The sequence below is a fragment of the Muscardinus avellanarius genome, assembly GCF_963383645.1.
Source record: "Muscardinus avellanarius genome assembly, chromosome: 4".
In the NCBI taxonomy this organism is placed as follows: domain Eukaryota; kingdom Metazoa; phylum Chordata; class Mammalia; order Rodentia; family Gliridae; genus Muscardinus; species Muscardinus avellanarius.
In genome coordinates this window covers 63,244,208-63,262,116 of record NC_137789.1, presented here as the reverse complement: position 1 = coordinate 63,262,116, position 17,909 = coordinate 63,244,208, and the positions used below count along the sequence as shown (strand labels likewise).

At 38.3% G+C, this 17,909-nt stretch overlaps 1 protein-coding gene across 2 annotated transcripts; it reads left to right on the top strand.

Moving 5' to 3' along the window:
- Positions 1-909: 909 nt before the first annotated feature.
- Positions 910-17,465, top strand: GDAP1 (ganglioside induced differentiation associated protein 1; the record flags this gene model as incomplete). 2 transcript variants are annotated; one of them, XM_080694927.1, is made up of 6 exons in its annotated part: positions 910-1,026; positions 1,593-1,785; positions 13,345-13,518; positions 14,736-14,830; positions 15,681-15,795; positions 17,083-17,465. In XM_080694927.1, the coding sequence occupies 6 exons, from the start codon at positions 910-912 to the stop codon at positions 17,463-17,465; spliced, it is 1,077 nt and encodes a 358-aa protein (XP_080551053.1). The 2 variants fall into 2 exon arrangements, with proteins under 2 accessions (XP_080551053.1, XP_080551054.1); XM_080694928.1 differs by lacking the exon at positions 13,345-13,518.
- Between the last annotated feature and the right edge of the window lie 444 nt (positions 17,466-17,909).

Here is a 17,909-nt window from a genome sequence, read left to right as displayed (position 1 = left end):
TTGGGTTCCAGGTATCATCTGGTCACACAAATCTTTGTATTCCCCAAATCCAGCGAAATTCTTGGAACACAGTAGGTATTTGCTGAATGAACTATACAGACATTTATTTCAGGTTGTATTTATATGTGTTTACTGAAAGATAAATTTTATTGGTTATGATAAAAACATAAATTTTAAGAAACATGCAATAATACCTAGACAACTATGAAACTATGATTTTGATCGTGACTATAGGAAGACTTTGTAAGGCAACATGAACCCAGGCAGTTCTTCTCTAAAAGATACATGTTTATTTGTGTTTAACAACTAGCCTATTTTACATGTTTATTTGTTTAACAGCTAGGCAATTTACATGTTTATTAGTTGTTTCTGTGCTTAACAACTAGGAAATTTTACATGTTTATTAGTTGTTTATGTGCTTTTTTCTCTTTTTCATGGCTCCACAGGTGCATCTTCTAATGAAAATTTATTGGTTCTTATCCTTTTATTTTCTTTTCCACCGGAACTTCCGTTCCGCAGAAGGAAGTATCCTGGGAAATCTAAGTATCTTGAGAAACTGCTGCCTTTAGATACGAACAGCCTCCAAAGCCAATGAGTAATTCGCTATCACTTTTCTTTTTCTCACCATTAGTAACCAGAGACTCCTATTTTAGAGTGTTTTTTTTTTTCCCCCTTTTTTCTCTGCCCTTCCTCTTAAAAACATCCGGGTGAACCTCAGCTCTGCAGGGCCTTCCCTTGCGTACACCGAGCCTTGGCGGGCTCCGCCCCGCAGCTTTCTGCGGAGGAAACTACACTTCCCAGAGGTCTGTTCATCCGCCCGACCCGGCGTCGGGGAAACCTGGAGACGCCCGGCGAGCCAGGAGAGACTCGGGGCGCACATCGAGGCCCCGCTGCGCTCAGCTCCCCGAAATGGCTGGGAGGCAGGACGAGCCGAGGGCGGGCGCGCCCCTGAGCGCCGAGGGCCAGCCCGACGCCGAGGTTAAGCTCATTCTGTACCACTGGACGCATTCCTTCAGCTCTCAAAAGGTAAGGCCTCGCGGCGGAGGCGGCGCGGATCGGGTTTCAGCACCGGACAGCTCCCTGCGCGCTGGGCGGCGGGCCTGGGGCGCAGCCGCGGGGTGCAGGCCAGGGCGCCTGTGTCCCCAGGCGCGCACAGAGGGCACCGCGTTCATCCTCGGCCCAGAGGCCTTGCCCGCCGCGCCCTGCAGAGCCAGGAGCGAGCGAGCGCCTTTGTGCAGCTGCTTAATAGTTTCTTTTCTCCCTCCCTCCCCTTTTTCTTCTCTTACTCTTGCTCCCCTTCAGTCCTCTCCCCTCTCCGTGTTCTCTCTCTCTCTCTCTCTCTCTCTCTCTCTCTCTCTCTCTCTCTCTCTCTCTCTCTCTCTCTCTCTCTCTCTCTCTCTCCCTCCCTCCCTCCCTCCCTCCCTCTCCCTCCCTCCCTCCCTCTCTCCCTCCCCCTCCCCCCTCTCCCTCCCTCTCTCCCCCTCTCCCTTCCTCTCTCCTCTCTTGTCCAGAAGAGCTACTTATTGGTGTCCAGGGAAATCATCTACCCGAAAGCTTGTCTGTACTCTATTGACCCTTGTGAACTCTTCCAGGTGCGCTTGGTAATTGCTGAAAAGGCATTGAAGTGCGAGGAACATGATGTAAGTCTGCCCCTGAGTGAGCACAATGAGCCTTGGTTTATGCGTTTGAACTCAACTGGAGAAGTGCCCGTCCTTATCCACGGGGAAAACATAATTTGTGAGGCCACTCAGATCATTGATTATCTTGAACAGACATTCTTGGATGGTAATGTTAAGGCTATTTGTGATTTCTTGGATTTACTTTCAGCACAAATATATGTTATATTTCCCTCTTTCTCCTCTCTTCTTTTATTATAATGCTTTAATGATTAAAAACCTTCTCCATTTCCATAAGCATACAATATAATAAAGGCCAAGAACATAAATTATGCACGAGCCAGTATAATAATGAAGTGCTGTGTACTCAAAGAGTTGCAAAAATTGATTTTAATGGTCAAAACCTTCAGATTTGATTGAATTAGAAATTGGAATCACACAAAGAAAAATGCTGGAAATTTTAGCAACAAAGATAAAAATATTTTCTTATGGCCCTTTAAATGATGACTAATTTTGAATTATTATATAGTCCTAACACCGATGTATCATGGTGTTTGTAAAGTGTGTGACAGTGAAAGCACACAGCCCAGGAGGGGAGAGAAGAAAGATCACTATAACAGGGTTCTCACGAAACCTTGATAAAGTAGATGAAATTGGTTTTCGTAGTGTATGTTTAGAATCAATATATAAATTTGGCTTAAGGCTAATAAGTCACCACCACAAGCCACACACCTGCAAGGTTTTCTGCCAGTGAACTTGAAAGTTTCAATGTTAATGTTCACACTTCAAATGGCTTTATGTTTAAAAAAGAGGAAAAAGGAGTAAATCTTAGAGGAAGATAAAATGTTAGTATACTTTGAGTTCTTTGTAGTTTGATTTTTTTAAATCTTTTTAACGTAATTTTAGAGTTGATAGTATTTTAAGTGATAATCATTTATTGATAGCTTATATGCCAGTCATTTTTTTTCTTTATTTATTTTCTTTTTATATTTTTTGGTAGTACTGGAGTTCCTGAAAACCCTTCTACCTCTGGGCAACACTCCCAGACCCATTTTTATATTTTTATTTGGAAACAGGGTCTCTTAAGCCAGCAAGGCTGGCTTCAAACCTGCGCGATCCTCCTGTCTCTGCCTCTCAAGTGCGGGGGGTTACAAGAGTGCGCCAGTCAGTCATTTTATGATTTCTAGTCAGTCATCAAAAGACTCCATCTGAGACGGGAATGATTAGTCATGAGGAAAGAGAAACTGAAGGTTGCCCCAGATATGTAATATAGTTTTTTGTAGTAGGGTCTTTGATGCCATAGCCTTCCCCCTGCACCAGCTGTTTCCTGTGGCTTGTGCTACTTATACATTGTCTCACTCATTCCCAGTGAAGACCATCTTAGGAGAACCTGGGCTTCAGTGACTTGCTCAGGATTCCACAGCTGATCACTGGTGGAGCTGAGAGAAGAGTATGGGGTTCCTTGCTTTCAGCTGAGTCCTAACAAGGAAGCCATGTGAGATCTAATTACTTTTCATCTACTACCAGTTGTGCTAATACTAATTGCATAGGCTGAAACCAGCATATAACTCCAAATTGGAGGAAGATGAGGGAGGAAATAACTAGGCCAAAACACATCTGAGGTTCCTAGGAGAAAAATGGGTGTGAGACCTAAATGGGGGAGGAAGATGGGGAAGCTCAGGAAATTACATGAGCAACTCCTATTCTTTTTATGGCGAGGGGGTGTACTACTGTTTTTCATGTAAGTGTTCTGTAGGATTCTGCATTCTGATTGGAAGTTTTAATTAAATGTGGCCTTAGGCTCAACCAAATGGTTTAATGAACTGCTGCTTATCATAATTTGCTATTCATATTATGTTTATATGCTAGGGACCACACTGAAAGCAGTGACTGATTAAGACAATTTTTCTCAACTTCAAGCTTTTTGGAAATGGATAAGTCTGTTAATTATAATTTGTATTTCTTGAGAGATGTGGTAATGATAATATGAATGAAACAAAATAATTGTGTAAGAAATCTATTTTAAATGATCAAAAACTTTTAAAGAGTATGTTTAATAAATGAAAAATTATATTTAAATCTTTCGGTAGCATTGTTTGAAGTAATTACTGTGTTATCATTCCATTTCTTCTGTTTCACCTATTCTTTCTTTTCTCCTCCTTACATTGTTTTTTTTCCTCTAAGAAATTCAGGGATGTAAAATGATATTTTACAACATAGTAGTGTTACTGATTGTTAGGATTTCTTAGAAATTTCCTTAGGTTTTCTCTTTTGCCTTTACTATAGAATAATAAGACAAATACATTTTAAGTCCTTTTAAATTATATTAAATAACTAAACAAATGAAATGTTTATTTTTATTTTTGATGATTGCTTATTGAATTATGGGAGAAGGTACTGTGTGCTAAGTGGTAGAATGAAAATATGGAAAGTACAGACTTTAATCCTGATGGGCTTTTGTATTAAGAATCCTAGTGTTTAGTCTGATGCTGCTTTTAACTTGTTAAATATACTTGGTGACTTAGTTTCTCTACTAGCATTTTGATTTGGGTGATACATTTTTATCAATGGTAGAGATAAACCAAGTCCAACCAACACTTACGTCACTCTTTCTCAAGAGAGTCATTGTCCAATTTGAAAGGATTAACAAAAAACATTAAGGTTTAGAAAACTATAATTTATGGTAGATATGAAGACAGAAAGAGAACAGTAGTTATATAAATCACAGTTAGTCCAGTTTACAGGTCAAAATGAAGTTTACCTCTGAGTATGGAAATGTAAAAAGAACAACAAACATCAGTGTTATCACAATGATAGTTGAGATCTCTAATTTTTATCTAAAGAACTGATGAGGCCTAAGACAAGGGCCAGACAAGAGATAAACAGGTGTAACCCAATTGTCAAGGAAGGGGAAAGAGAATCCCACCAGTCCTCCTTGCTATTTAAAGTTGTCCCGCCCACCCAGCAGCACTGGTTGTTAGGCATGTGGAACTGTAGACCACACAGCAGGTCTCCCGCATTAGACTCTTTATTTTAGAAGAATTTGGGTGATTTATATGTATATTAAAGTTTGAGAATACTGCTACAAATTACTGTGTTTAAGCTTTAAGCACTGCTGTAAATTACTATCTTTAAGTCTGGTGGAATTCTAGAATGAATTGCCAATTTTTTTTTTTTTTTTATCCTTTGCAATAGAATAACTACTCTCCTGAGAAAGAGTGAAATTGGTTGGACTTGTTTTTTTTTTTTTTCCCGATACTGGGGATGGAACCAGGAGCACTCTACCTCTGAGCTACACCCCAGCCCTATTTTTTTTTTTTTTTAGTGTTTTTATTTTTGAAACAGGGTTTCACTGAGTTGCAAAGGGCCTCGCTAAGTAGCTGAGGCTGTCTGTGAACTGGGATCCTCCAGTCTCAGCCTCCTGAATGCGGGGATTACAAGCGTGTGCCACCATGCCTGGCAGATTGGACTTGTTTTATCTTTGCAACCGATAAGATTGCTGGAACACTTCTAAATATATATGTTTAATTTTTGAGTTTTTCAATAGAAGGAACTAACTTAAGATAATAAGATGTTTCTGGAGAATGTCACCAACACTTTTTAAAAATGTGTCTATTATCTCCCGGCCATGGTTCTAGATGTAGTGTATTTTGATTGAGATAACTTTATATGATTCACTTATGGGTGAAGGAACAAATATGACTCTAAGATGGTAATGAACATTTGTAGAAGAATAAATTACTGTATTGAAGAATATTCACTTATAGATTTTTAAAACCAAGTTGCTGAAGCAACAACCTTGTTTTTTTACTTGTAATATTTTTTTTCAATTGTAAAATAGTATTTTATTATTTTAATATAGTGTTGTAGCATTTTGTAATATTGCATACAGCTCAAATATTGATTTACTTAGGTAAGAATATTCTCTCACCCCATTTCCCAATCAGAATTTAAATATACACTATCATTTTAGAGCCCTATTATATGGGCTCACATGTTTAACATTTAATAAAATGCTATGAGCTAAAATAAATAATTAGCAACAGTTTAATTTCATATTTGTAATAATTTTTATCAGACTTTATTTTAAATATTTGAATTATTTATAGAGTACTTTAAGCACCATGAGGTCAGAAACAATGTCTATGATATTAAAAATTATATCCCCAATGCCTTGCATAAGTGAATGCTTCTTAATAGGTGCTTAATAAGTGTGTGTGTGTGGGGGGGGGGTGTACTGGGGATTGAACTTGGCCTCCTTCACACTAGGCAAGTTCTCTACAACTGAAGTATATCCCCAGCCCTTTTTATTTTTTTATCTTTAGGCAGGTTTTCACTAGATTGCCCAGGCTGGCCTCAAGTTTGCCATCCTTCTGCCTCAGACTTCTGGGATTACAGCTATGGCCACTGCATTCAGTTTAATAAATACTCCTGAATGGCTAAAATGGATGATTGTTGAAATATCCACACCTCACCCAGCCAAGGCCTGGGTGAGGATCTGTAGTGGTAGTCTTTTTTTTCTTCAGTTCTGGGAACTGGATCCCATGCCTCACAGTCTCTACTATGGAGCTGCATCCCTGGTTCTGTAGTGGTGTTCTTATACTTCTATTGAAGCTTGAGGCTCATGACTGTATAGATGACTTGAATAAAGACATAGAAGAAATGCTGTTACATACATGAGTGACAGAAAAGCTAGTAGGATTAAAATCATGACCATCTTATACAATGTCTCTCATAGAATAAGAATAAAATAGTAAAGCCAGATGCACACTTGTAATTCCAGTGCTTTGGAAGCTGAGACAGGAGGATCACAGGTTTGTGGCCAACTTCAGCTTAGTGAGGCCCCTGAAACTTAGCGAGACCCTGTTTCAAAATAAAGAATAAAAAAAATAGGGTTTTGGAGGTAGAATGCCCCTGGGTTCAATCTCTAGTACTACCCCCTAAAAAGAATAAAATAGTAAAAAAAAAAAGAAGATAAAGTTTAACAAATGTAATGTGTGAACTTTGTTTTTGAAAATCAACTACATTAAGAAAGCATGAAGAACTTAGTTGATAGTACATTGCCAATAATAAAACAAAGGGCTAATGTGTTTTATGGATGCTGGTTTTACCTAGACTGGATGGGGGTAACCCTTTGCTTGCTAAGCTGGTTAGAATATTTGGTGTTTTGTGGGGTTATGGATGGAACTTTGGGGAGTATTGAGAAGTTAGAATGGTAACAAGTAGATGGGTTTCATGAGGTGTGATGTGGCCTAGGTTGTGATAGGTGATTTTAAGTGGAGCCATTCATCTAGAGGACAAAATGTAGTGAATTGATATCTCTGTTGTTATTTGCTATTCCTTATTAGTCTGCCAGCTGAGATGTATTCTAAAAATGGTTTGCTCAAATTCTTGTCCTAGTCTTTTTGGATAATCCATTAAATTATTGGTAGTTTTAGGGGAGAAATTTGAGGGTCAAGAATGTCCTTTAATAAGTCTTATCCTAGAATAGTAAATATTTAAGTTGGATAATGGAATGGCTATGTTTGATGTTTTATTTTTTTTGAAAGCGGGTGCTTAGGGGAGTGGTGTAGTGACTGATATTCCCCACAGCAAGACTTGGGTCAAAGGAGGATTAGAAGGACTCCCATGTGGCTGCTTATCTAAGGAATGGTCTTGCTCTCTCTTCATTCATTCATTCATTCATTCATTCCTTCATTCTTTCATTCATTCTTTTATTTTTTAACTTTACATCCTTTTGGGGTACAGTGTCAGAAAATACATACACACAACTCTTGGTCCCCTCCTCACTGGGTCCCCTCTTCTCCATCTTCCTCTTGCCCAATGACTTTGAGATTGGAATTGGAAATTTTGTATATATCCATATCGTTGTTTCAGTGATTACAGTCTTTATGACTTCATACCCCCCACTGCCTTTCCCTAATCCCCCTCAATCACTCCCTTGGAACCTCTGCTCATCTGTCTGACATTGCTCTTATTGAATATCTTTCTAGCTTCCACATCTAAGACAGAATAGACATCTACTCATTTTTTAGACTGCTACACTCACTTAGTATAATTTTCTCGAATTTGATCCATTTTTCTGCAAATAGTATGATTTTGTACTTTACCATCCCGAATGCTCCCCATCTCATCTAATCTTGGAGGCTAAGTTGAGTTGGGCCTGGTTAGTACTTGGATGGGAGTCCATTCATTCTTTCAGCAGCCATTTCTTGGATATTAATTAGGTGCAAGGTTCTGGGATACTTCAAAGGCATTTCAAAGATTCCAAATCATTAGATGCTTACTATCTATCTCGAAAGATATTTTCTTTCTTTCTATAAATTTGTAAGAATTACTAATCTGTTCTTAATATATCTATGTGCTATAATGATATTTGGTTTTACAGGCTCTTTTTCATTAACATGCTATATTTTTCAACTGCGCATGTTGTGAATAGTTAGATTTAAGCAAACGATGATTAAGCTAGAGGTGAAGGTATAAGAGTGAGCAGGTTAGGCAAACTCAGGAGCAGATGTGATAGACTGAATATACACATAATATGGATCTTAAAGCCTGTACTGTTCAAAATATCCTTCAATAAAACTTAATTTGGCTACTAGATTAAAATGAAAAATTATCTAGTAGCCAAATTTTATGGTTACTGTGAAGTAATTATAAAACACTAGAACATATGCTATCTATTATTGCCAAATAACTCAGTGATAATCTGAAATCAGGCAGTGAATATTGACTTTTGGCAATTTAATATATTATAGTACAGTTTAAAAATAATTTGTTTCCCTATTTATGTCTGTGTATATCCTTTAAAGTATTCTTAGGAAATTGAATTTGGTTTGAAAATAATCAGATTATCCTGGTCTGATGTTAAAGTCACATATAAATCTGACTAGGAAATATGCATTTATTTTATAGATATAGTTTTATCAACATATTAATTCAAGCATAACATTTAAAAAGAACATTAGTTCTGACATCACTATTACACTAAAATACAGCTCTTTAAAGAATGGCTAATTACGAAGGTTTAGAGAATAATTTTATGTCTATCAATAAAAGGTTCTCACATATAGCTGAATAATTTTATATGCCTTTTTAGCACATCTAGTGAAAATTACAGATTAAAACAAAGTATGAAGAAAATATAGTATATGGTAAAGAAAAGAAAATGGACCTTTAAAACTAATGATGATTTCAATAAAAGTTGCTTTGACAAGTAACGTTTAAAAAAACAATTCAAGCATGGTGGTATACACTTGTAATTTCAGTACTTGAGAGGCTGAGACAGGAGGATAGCAGGTTTGTAGCCAGCCTCAGCAATTTGTGAGGCCCTCTGCAACTTAGTGAGACCCTGTTTCAAAATATAGAATAAAATAGGGCTATGGGTGTAGCTCAGAGGTAAAATGCCCCTGGGTTCAAACTCCAGTACACCCCCCCCCCCACTAATATAGCATTGTCCTAGTTTTAGTTTATTTTTGTTTGTTTTTTTTTCAAGTTTTATTTTAAAACATCTCTATATGTGATGTTTACACAGAGAAAAATTTCAGAAAAAAGCTTTCAAATTTTTAAGTGTGCTTTGGAAGCATATTCAAACTTAAAAGTTACAAGAATAACAATAATATAAACATACACATATCCTTTACAGGGATGTAACTATTAGCATTTTCCCTATTTGCTTTATTGTTTATCATTTCTCTCCCATATACATATGCATCTTCATATATTTACACACACATACACACATACATAAAATATTTTTTACACTATTTGAATATAAGTTGAAAAGTAACTTTTTTTTTTAACTCTGATTTGTCTAATTTTAGCAGACAGGTAGGGATATTAAATACAGAGTCCATAGTTCTACATTACATGTATCCAGTAATTTGAACAAACTGGTAGAGATGATTTTGCCCCTCTCAATACAAATGTTCTTTAAAAAACATTAAGTATAATACCAATTGAAGTAATTAAACATTTACTGTATAATATCAGATTTATAAAAATACTATGAATTTGTCTCTGTCTCAGAAAGTCCTGAAAACCTATAGTGAACATGGATATTTGACACCATGTGTCTTTTTCTCATCTGTTTTTATTTTTATTTTTGTATTTTTTAATTTTTTGGTGGTACTGGGGTTCCTGGAAGCCCTTCTACCTCCGGGCTACACTCCCAGACCTATTTTTATATATATTTTTGGAAACAGGGTCTCCTAAGCCAGTGCGCTGGCTGGCTTCGAACCTGCGCGATCCTCCTGTCTCTGCCTCCCAAGCGCGGGGATTACAAGCGTGTGCCACCATGTCTGGCTCTCATCTGTTTTTAGACTTTATCTTTCTAGTACTAAAGCTGTGAGTCTTGGATTATAGTCAGTTTGTAACTTTTGCTTCAGGACATAGCTTGCTTACCATTTTAATATTTTTAATAGCCTGATGCATGAGTAGTTGAAAGATACAATATGGTTCAGCTATGTTAAACATATTATCTTATATACTAATGTCCCCATTATACAATCTAAAATTAAAAAAGCAGCAAGGCAATGGAGTTAGATTGAAGTTTAATCTGTTTTCACTGAGCTAATCATGAAGACATGAACGTTATTCATACAGACCTAGGGGATATATGTCCTTTTTGAAAACAAGGCATATTAATGCTTCCTTTATCTGTTGTCACTGGGGATTATAGGAAATAAAAGCAGTGAGTTTAGTAAGTAGTGGAAGCTTACACCTTTAAACCTCTGACTTCCTTTAAAATTTTTGCTCTTGGGGAAACCTAACGTAATTTCTTTTTCTTTAAAGTGGCTGAGAGCCATTGTTATTTTACTCAGCAATACAGAGACTTGAGTGTACAAATGGCTCCAGAATGCTTTTCATTGTTTCTTTCTGCTTTTTTTTTCTTTTGGTTTCTCCTGCTGTTATCACATCTTTTTGCTTCACCTCTATCTAGATGCCTCTTTCTGATTTGCTGCCCAAATTTATGTGCAATACATGGGCCACTTCACCACTTCCTCAGTTCTTCTAGGAATTCAGGTTTTGTGCCAATTTATTTTTCTTTGTTGTTGGTGTTATTCTTGGTGCAAGATATTGAGCCTAGGACCCTGTACATTCTAGGCACACATGCTACCACTGAGTAGTACCCCCAGCCGCTATTTATTTTTCCAGTCAACAGGCTGGCTTCCATTAATTGTAAACTCACTCCCCAGTGCTGGAACCTACTCTCATTATCTGCTTAAAACTCCCCAATTTTTTGTACCTTATATATAGCTTTCTCGCTCCTGATTGAGGTAGAATATTATGAAAAGGTCCTTTTTTTTCCTTAGTATTGTAACCAAGATACTCTGTAGAATGACTGGAGATTAAAATAGAGTAGGATTTAAAGGTATCCCCTTTATAATTTAAAGGAAATTTCCAGTGTCTTTTGAGAAACTGTTTCTGGAAGCAGTGGATGTGTTGCACTCTGGTGCGAGGTGGAGGTTGCCTGTGTGATGCTGAGCAGGGCATCCTTGAGTGTGCAGGGAGAGACAGGATGGAAAGAGCGCGGGTGCAGTGGGCCTCTTACACTGTGTCTGATGAGGTACTTTAGGAGAGAGTAGATAGTAATGGCACATGGAGTGGAGGAAAATTATTTTCTTGAATTTGAGCATTTGTTTTTTGAAGAATTCAGGCTTGGCCAGATGGAACTAACCCAGAAAACAACCGGGCATTGTTTTTCCTTCTTTCACTCCTTTTCCTGGGAAGGAAGTGCTATGCTCTTCTGGAGAAAGATCCAGGGCCTGGCACCAGAAAGCAGCCAGAGACAGGAGCCATAAATTTAACATTTGGGAAGCATTTGAAAATGTTGTACTGTTTAAGTTTATTAACCTGACGTTCTTGGTTCCCTAAAGCAAGTGGCTCTGAAACTGTTTTGGTCTCAGGATCTTTGTCTTAAAAATTGTTGGGACAGTTGAGAGCATTTTGTTTATGTAGGTCATTTCTACAAATATTTATCATTTAGACATTAAAACTGAGAAAAGTTTTAAACACTCAAGCACACATCCTACTAGCTGTCAAAGCATTGGAGTCATCACATTTTCTGTGGTCTTTGGAAGACTCTGCTGTACACTTGAGAGAGAGAGAGAGAGACAGACAGACGGGAGTAAGAGTGAAAAATAATCAGCTTTAGTATTCCTTTAAAAACACTAGTGCTTCAATTTTGTAGAGCTCCTCAAAGTGTCTTGGGGAAACCCAGGGATACTTAGTTCACACAGTGAAAATTTTGTCTTTAAAATCTAGAAATAGAATTCAGGAGATTTGAGAACCTGGGTGGGGAAAATTATGCCTTTGTTTTCCAGCAGCAATCTATCATTTCATCCCATTACCAATGTAGGTATAATCTGTGGCAATATCAGGAGCACCTGTGACTTTGTCATAACTAGAAATCATAGATATGTTCATGGCATATTAAGTTCTTATGGACATCTTAATTTTTAATTAGAGTAGTTATTAGATCTGCTAGATCTTACTGTGTTAAAGAGTCATACATATTAGTAGTTTATAATTTAAGATAATTTTAATAGCTATATTTCAATATAACTTGCAGTCATAGGTCTTGTATTTTATGCATTCACAAAAATAATTATCTTGAGAAGAAGTCAGTGGTGAATGGAAGGTTAAAAATCCTTTAGGATTTCAAGGCCAGAGATCCATTCTCCACATCCGATGGACGACCAGGTGTTGATTGTGGTCCTGGTCATACTGTTGAAGCCCTGACAAGTCAAGGAGCTAATTGCAAGCTCGTGGTGCTGAGGGATTGACTGGCACAGCTGACTTGTTCTTTCTACGTGGGGTCAGTAGTGAAATGTGCACTGGTTGGCAAGTTCTCTGTGGAGGAACAGTGCACACCTGGTGCTTCCATCATGGATATTCTATAACAGCCTTCAGCGTTGGACCTTCTGGCAGGAAGTTAGACATTTGCCCACTGATTTGAGGAATAATCCATCTTCTTTATTTTCATTGAGTCAGAAATCGCCTGCTGGCTTAAAACACTTATTCTGCTTGGTCTGGCTTTAGGGGATCTTCCCTGAAATGCTTTGTTGATGGCAACCAATTATGAATTGTCAACATTTATGGAGGGGTGTGGGATGCTTAAAGGGATTCTAAATTAAAGAAATAACGCCAAATAAGAAATAAGAAATAAACAACAACAAAAGAATATCGAGGCTGTTCTTTTCCCTAGCCAGAATAAGCTAGTTGGCACTTTTCAGAGATAGTTTATTAACCAGAGTGGGAGAGGGACGTAGCCTGGACCTTTGAGTCACATCCTTCACTTTCATTCTTTTTTTGGACAGTCTCTGAAGTGCAAACCCTTTGAAGATGTTATGATGGTGCAATAAACAGAGCACTACATCTGACTGGAGTCAGATGACTTCAGATCTTGTTCTGCCTCTAATTACCCCTGGAATCCTGGAGTACTCCTCAGGCTCTGTATCTCAGTGCCCTCCTTATTGCAGGGCTTCTGCCACTCAAATATTCTATGACAACTGCAAACTGGGGATATGCTCATTAGTTATAATTTGCTGAACACCTACTATGTGTCAAACTTTGTATTAAGCACTAGGTATTTAACAGAGAAAAATACATGGTCCCTGACAACAATGTTTTGTTATTATTTGGGGTTAGTTTTTGTTTTTGCTTTTGGTTATAACATTCAGTTGTAACTTTTTCTTCAATTTTTGTGTTTGTATGTGTATTTTAGAAAGAACACCCAGGTTAATGCCTGATAAAGGAAGCATGTATTACCCACGAGTGCAACATTACCGAGAGCTTCTTGACTCCTTGCCGATGGATGCCTATACACATGGCTGCATTTTACATCCTGAACTCACTGTGGACTCTATGATCCCAGCTTACGCAACCACAAGGATTCGAAGTATGCAAACATCTTAAAAGACTTGGAATTCTGTCTGAAGTTTCTTTTTAATTTGCTTTTGAGACCTGCTGTGGTCATTGAGAGAAGATTGGGGATAGGGTTGTGGGGTTTACTTCATGGATGTGCATGTTACAGATTGATCCAAGAATTGGTCAGATTAACTCATGGTTTAGCTCTTCAGCTGGACATTTATTTTCTATAGAATTTGATTTGTCAGCTCTTGACTTTGAAGGGCAATTTTGGATAAAACTTAAAGGAACAGCCTGTGGAAAAGGAGAGGATATAATGTGTTCTCAGTCAGATGGACCAGGAGCCAGGAAAGCTGGAATCCACCAGGGATTATGGCAACTGAGTTCACATTTCTGGTTCTTACACATCATTTTATTTTGGAGGGAGCTGGACTTGATGATGTCCAACCATTACCTCTACCTTAGTGGTCAGAGTCTTACTGAGATTGAGTTGCATCATCTGGCTTTTTCCTTTTCTCCCACCATGTGGATAGAGTGAGTGCATGAGAGGTGGAGCAGAGAATTCTGCTCTGTAGCGCAAGTGACGGGACAGGAGCCCGGTGATGGTAACATCAGTGAGACTCAGAGGTGTTTGACTGGAAGCACTTAACCCCAGGTCTTCTAAATCCAGAATCCATTCTTTTTCCATTACCTCAGAGTTCTCTTTCATCATTCTCTTATTTATGGTAGTTTTCTTCCTTTTTGATACCTCCTCACTTCTTGTCTTTGCCTCTTCTTCCCTTTTTTTCCCTCTCTACTCTTTCTCTCATCTCTCTTCTAGTGTTCCCCTCTCCTCCTGTTCATCCTCCTTCTCCTCATAATATTTATTCCATGATTTGGAGCATGTGTTCTAACCACGATTTTCTCACCTACAGCTAACATTAGTTTTGAAATAAGGCTTTCCTCTTCCTTTTGCATCGGAGTTGATTATAGAGAGCTTGAGCAGCTCACCCGCACAGTGTGCCAGGATGTGTTGGGCCTTGCTCTGTGCACCTCCAGGAGCTTCTTGGTTAGCCCTGAGCCATGCAGCAGGCACTCTAGCTGCATTGTAAACATGAGGAGACTGAGGCATAGGCTGTGTCTGCAGTGGTGGCAGGGCATCAGCCCCAGAGCTCATGGTACTTATTATTTGAGTTATCCACTCCCACTTGTGTCTGGTATAGAAGGGAGAGAATACTTTCATGCTTTAAAAATGTTTTTTATTATCAGGCCAGATTGGTAACACAGAGTCTGAACTGAAGAAACTTGCAGAAGAAAACCCTGACTTGCAAGAGGCATACATTGCTAAACAAAAGCGGCTTAAAGTAAGTAACCTGGATGTCCTCAGCTGACACCCACAATCTGTAGAGCATCTTCCATTGAATGTTGCTGTTCACCAGTGCACATGTAACCTTTGGCTCATGTCTTGCTAGTAGGTAGATTTTTTTTTTTATTACACTTGATAGTTAAACACTGACGAGTCTCAAGAGTCGCACACCAAGTGTGTTGGTTGCCATGGAAAATTACAAGGTACAAAAACAGGTAAAAAATATTTTAGAACTCTGTCATTTTTTCGTTGCCATGGAAAAGTGTAAGATGCAAAAGCAAGTCAACAATAAAATGTTAGGAATCTGTCCTTTCAAGTATTCTATCACTGTAAGGCCTGGTCAGACCTGGGTCCCTCCAAGTGTTACACCGACTCCCTCTGTCCCAATAAAGAGCAGTAGTTCCCCTCACTTCCTGTTGATTCTTTTCCAATTGCTCCTCAGGAGAATGCCTGTGTGTGTACACAGTCACTTTCTATACTCTCCACTCACTGCCCTCAGATTTCTGCCTCCTTCCTACCCTCCAATCATTCATTCACTAAAGGCTGCTCAGATTTCATTCTTGGGTGGGTATGAGAGGAGACTCTGTGTCCTCCCATTCTCTAACCCCTGGGCACTTGACTTCCCTGGAGTGGCCAGTGAGCACTGGATCTACTCCGAGGCTGTTTTTACAGGTAGGGTATTTCCCCTCAGTTTTTCTCTGGCTTTCACAAAGTTACTCTGTTTTTTTCCATTGTCTAAATTAAACAGGTTACAACTCTATGAAAGTTTCTGTCTACTTTGTGCTGCATAGATTTTTAAAAAGATGTGTAAATAACCTATTTCATTTTTTTCCTTTGTCGTTAATTAGTCAAAGCTGCTTGATCATGACAATGTAAAATACTTGAAGAAAATTCTTGATGAGTTGGAGAAGGTCTTGGATCAGGTTGAAACTGAGTTGCAAAGAAGAAATGAAGAAACCCCAGGTAGGTTCCTGTTTGTATTATTTTTTTTTCTTGTTTCAACAAAAGGAAAATGTTATAGGAACATTCTTAGATCTCACCCAGCATATTCTGTAATCCATTTTCTATTGTTGTTCATGAGAAATTTTAATTATAGCAGCAGCAGAGCTGTTGAACTCAGAAAAACTCCAGGTATCTAATTTTAACCTAATCTGCATCTGTGTGAAATATGACCAGTGAATAATTTTTTTCTGCACCATTTGGATTGTGGTTGGTAGATTCCTACCGAACCTGTTTTACAAATTTGTAATTAGAGTAGTTTGGTTGAATAACTTGAATAGTCTTTGGGGTGCTTCCTCTAGTTTTTTTTCTTAGGGAGGGAGGTATCTTTGAATCTAAAGTGTAAAGCAGGAGCCAGTATGTGTGTGTCTATAGGCTGACTGATGGGTATCTGTGAAATTTAGGATGAAGCCGTTGTCCAGGTGTATGTATACATAACAACCATTCATGCTACTCAAGCCATTAACAGAGTTGAAGACCATATTATCTGAAACAAACTTACAGTAGGGACTCATTTGTGCTTTAAATAAATATAGTCATTCTTCTGTATCCTTGAGGGATTGGTTCCAGAACCTCTGAACATACCAAAATCCGCTGATGTTCAAGTCCCTGTATGAAATGGTATAGTGTTTGCATATAACCTATGAATGCTCTCCTGTATACTTGAAGTCATCTCTAGATTACTTGCAGTACCTAACATACTGTAAATGCTATATAAATTATTGTTATGCTGTATTGTTTAAGGAATAATGACAAGAAAAGTCTGTACATGTTCAGTACAAATGCATTTTTTTCTAAATATTTTAAATTTGTGTTTGTGAGGTCTGTGGATACAGAGGACCTACTGTAACTAAGGGCAGTAACCACTGAAGGATGTTTGCGGCTTAATTTTATGGATTTTCCTGAAGCACACCTGACTTTTTCCTAATCTAGAAGAAAGTGCCTATTAGTCTATTAACTCCTCTGGCTTGTAGACTCTTAACTTTTGAGTTCTTTAAACAATGATAGAATTTCAGTTTTACCTAGGAGCTTGGGTGGGCCATTAATGGCAAACAAATGTCCTTTAGTTGGGATACATTTGCATGTTTTTCTTTAAGCATAGTATTACTTGGTGTCATTTTAAATAAAATATACCATGGCCTTCCTCCCTCGTTTTGCCTCCCTCACCCTTGCTCTTAATGCTGAGATACAGATACCACTTAGAGTCTGTCTGTACCTTCCCTAATTCTCTGTGTCCCTTTCTCTGATTAGAAGAGGGCCGCCAGCCCTGGCTTTGCGGAGAATCCTTCACCTTGGCTGACGTCTCACTCGCCGTCACACTGCATCGACTCAAGTTCCTGGGGTTTGCAAGGAGAAATTGGGGAAATGGAAAGAGACCGAATTTGGAAACCTATTACGAGCGTGTCTTGAAGAGAAAAACATTTAACAAGGTTTTAGGACATGTAAACAATATATTAATCTCTGCAGTGCTGCCAACAGCATTCCGGGTGGCCAAGAAAAGGGCCCCCAAAGTTCTTGGCACTACCCTTGTGGTTGGTTTGCTTGCAGGAGTGGGATATTTAGCTCTTATGCTTTTCAGAAGGAGACTCAGCAGCATGCTATTAGCATTCAGAACCAGGCCAAATTATTTCTAGGGGTCTGATAGTGGCCACTCATCCAGCTGTTCAGCTAGACCCTTTTCTGCTCTTCACAGAGCCCAGTGAAGGATTGTCCTGGGCCACTAGTACAAAACATAATTTACTTCACTCTTTGGGTAGTTTATATAGGGAGAGGTGGTCATGAAGATGTTTTGATAGGCTGGTAATGAGATGACTTATTTGTAAATTTGAAGTAATTCATCCTTAAAACATAAAGAAAGGTAAATGCTGACAGCTAGGGAATAGAGCTTAAATCCAAAATGCTAATGTAAATTTTGAATTATGTTTTTGAGAAAGTTATGATGATCAGACAGTAGTAATGGCCTTTGACCATAGCTCTTCAGTTGAGACTGTCTGGATATTAAGAGTGTTGAGTAGGTAACAGTGTCTTCCTCGGGAACTTAAGAGTCATCTTTCTAACCAACAAAAGGGGGTTTGAAC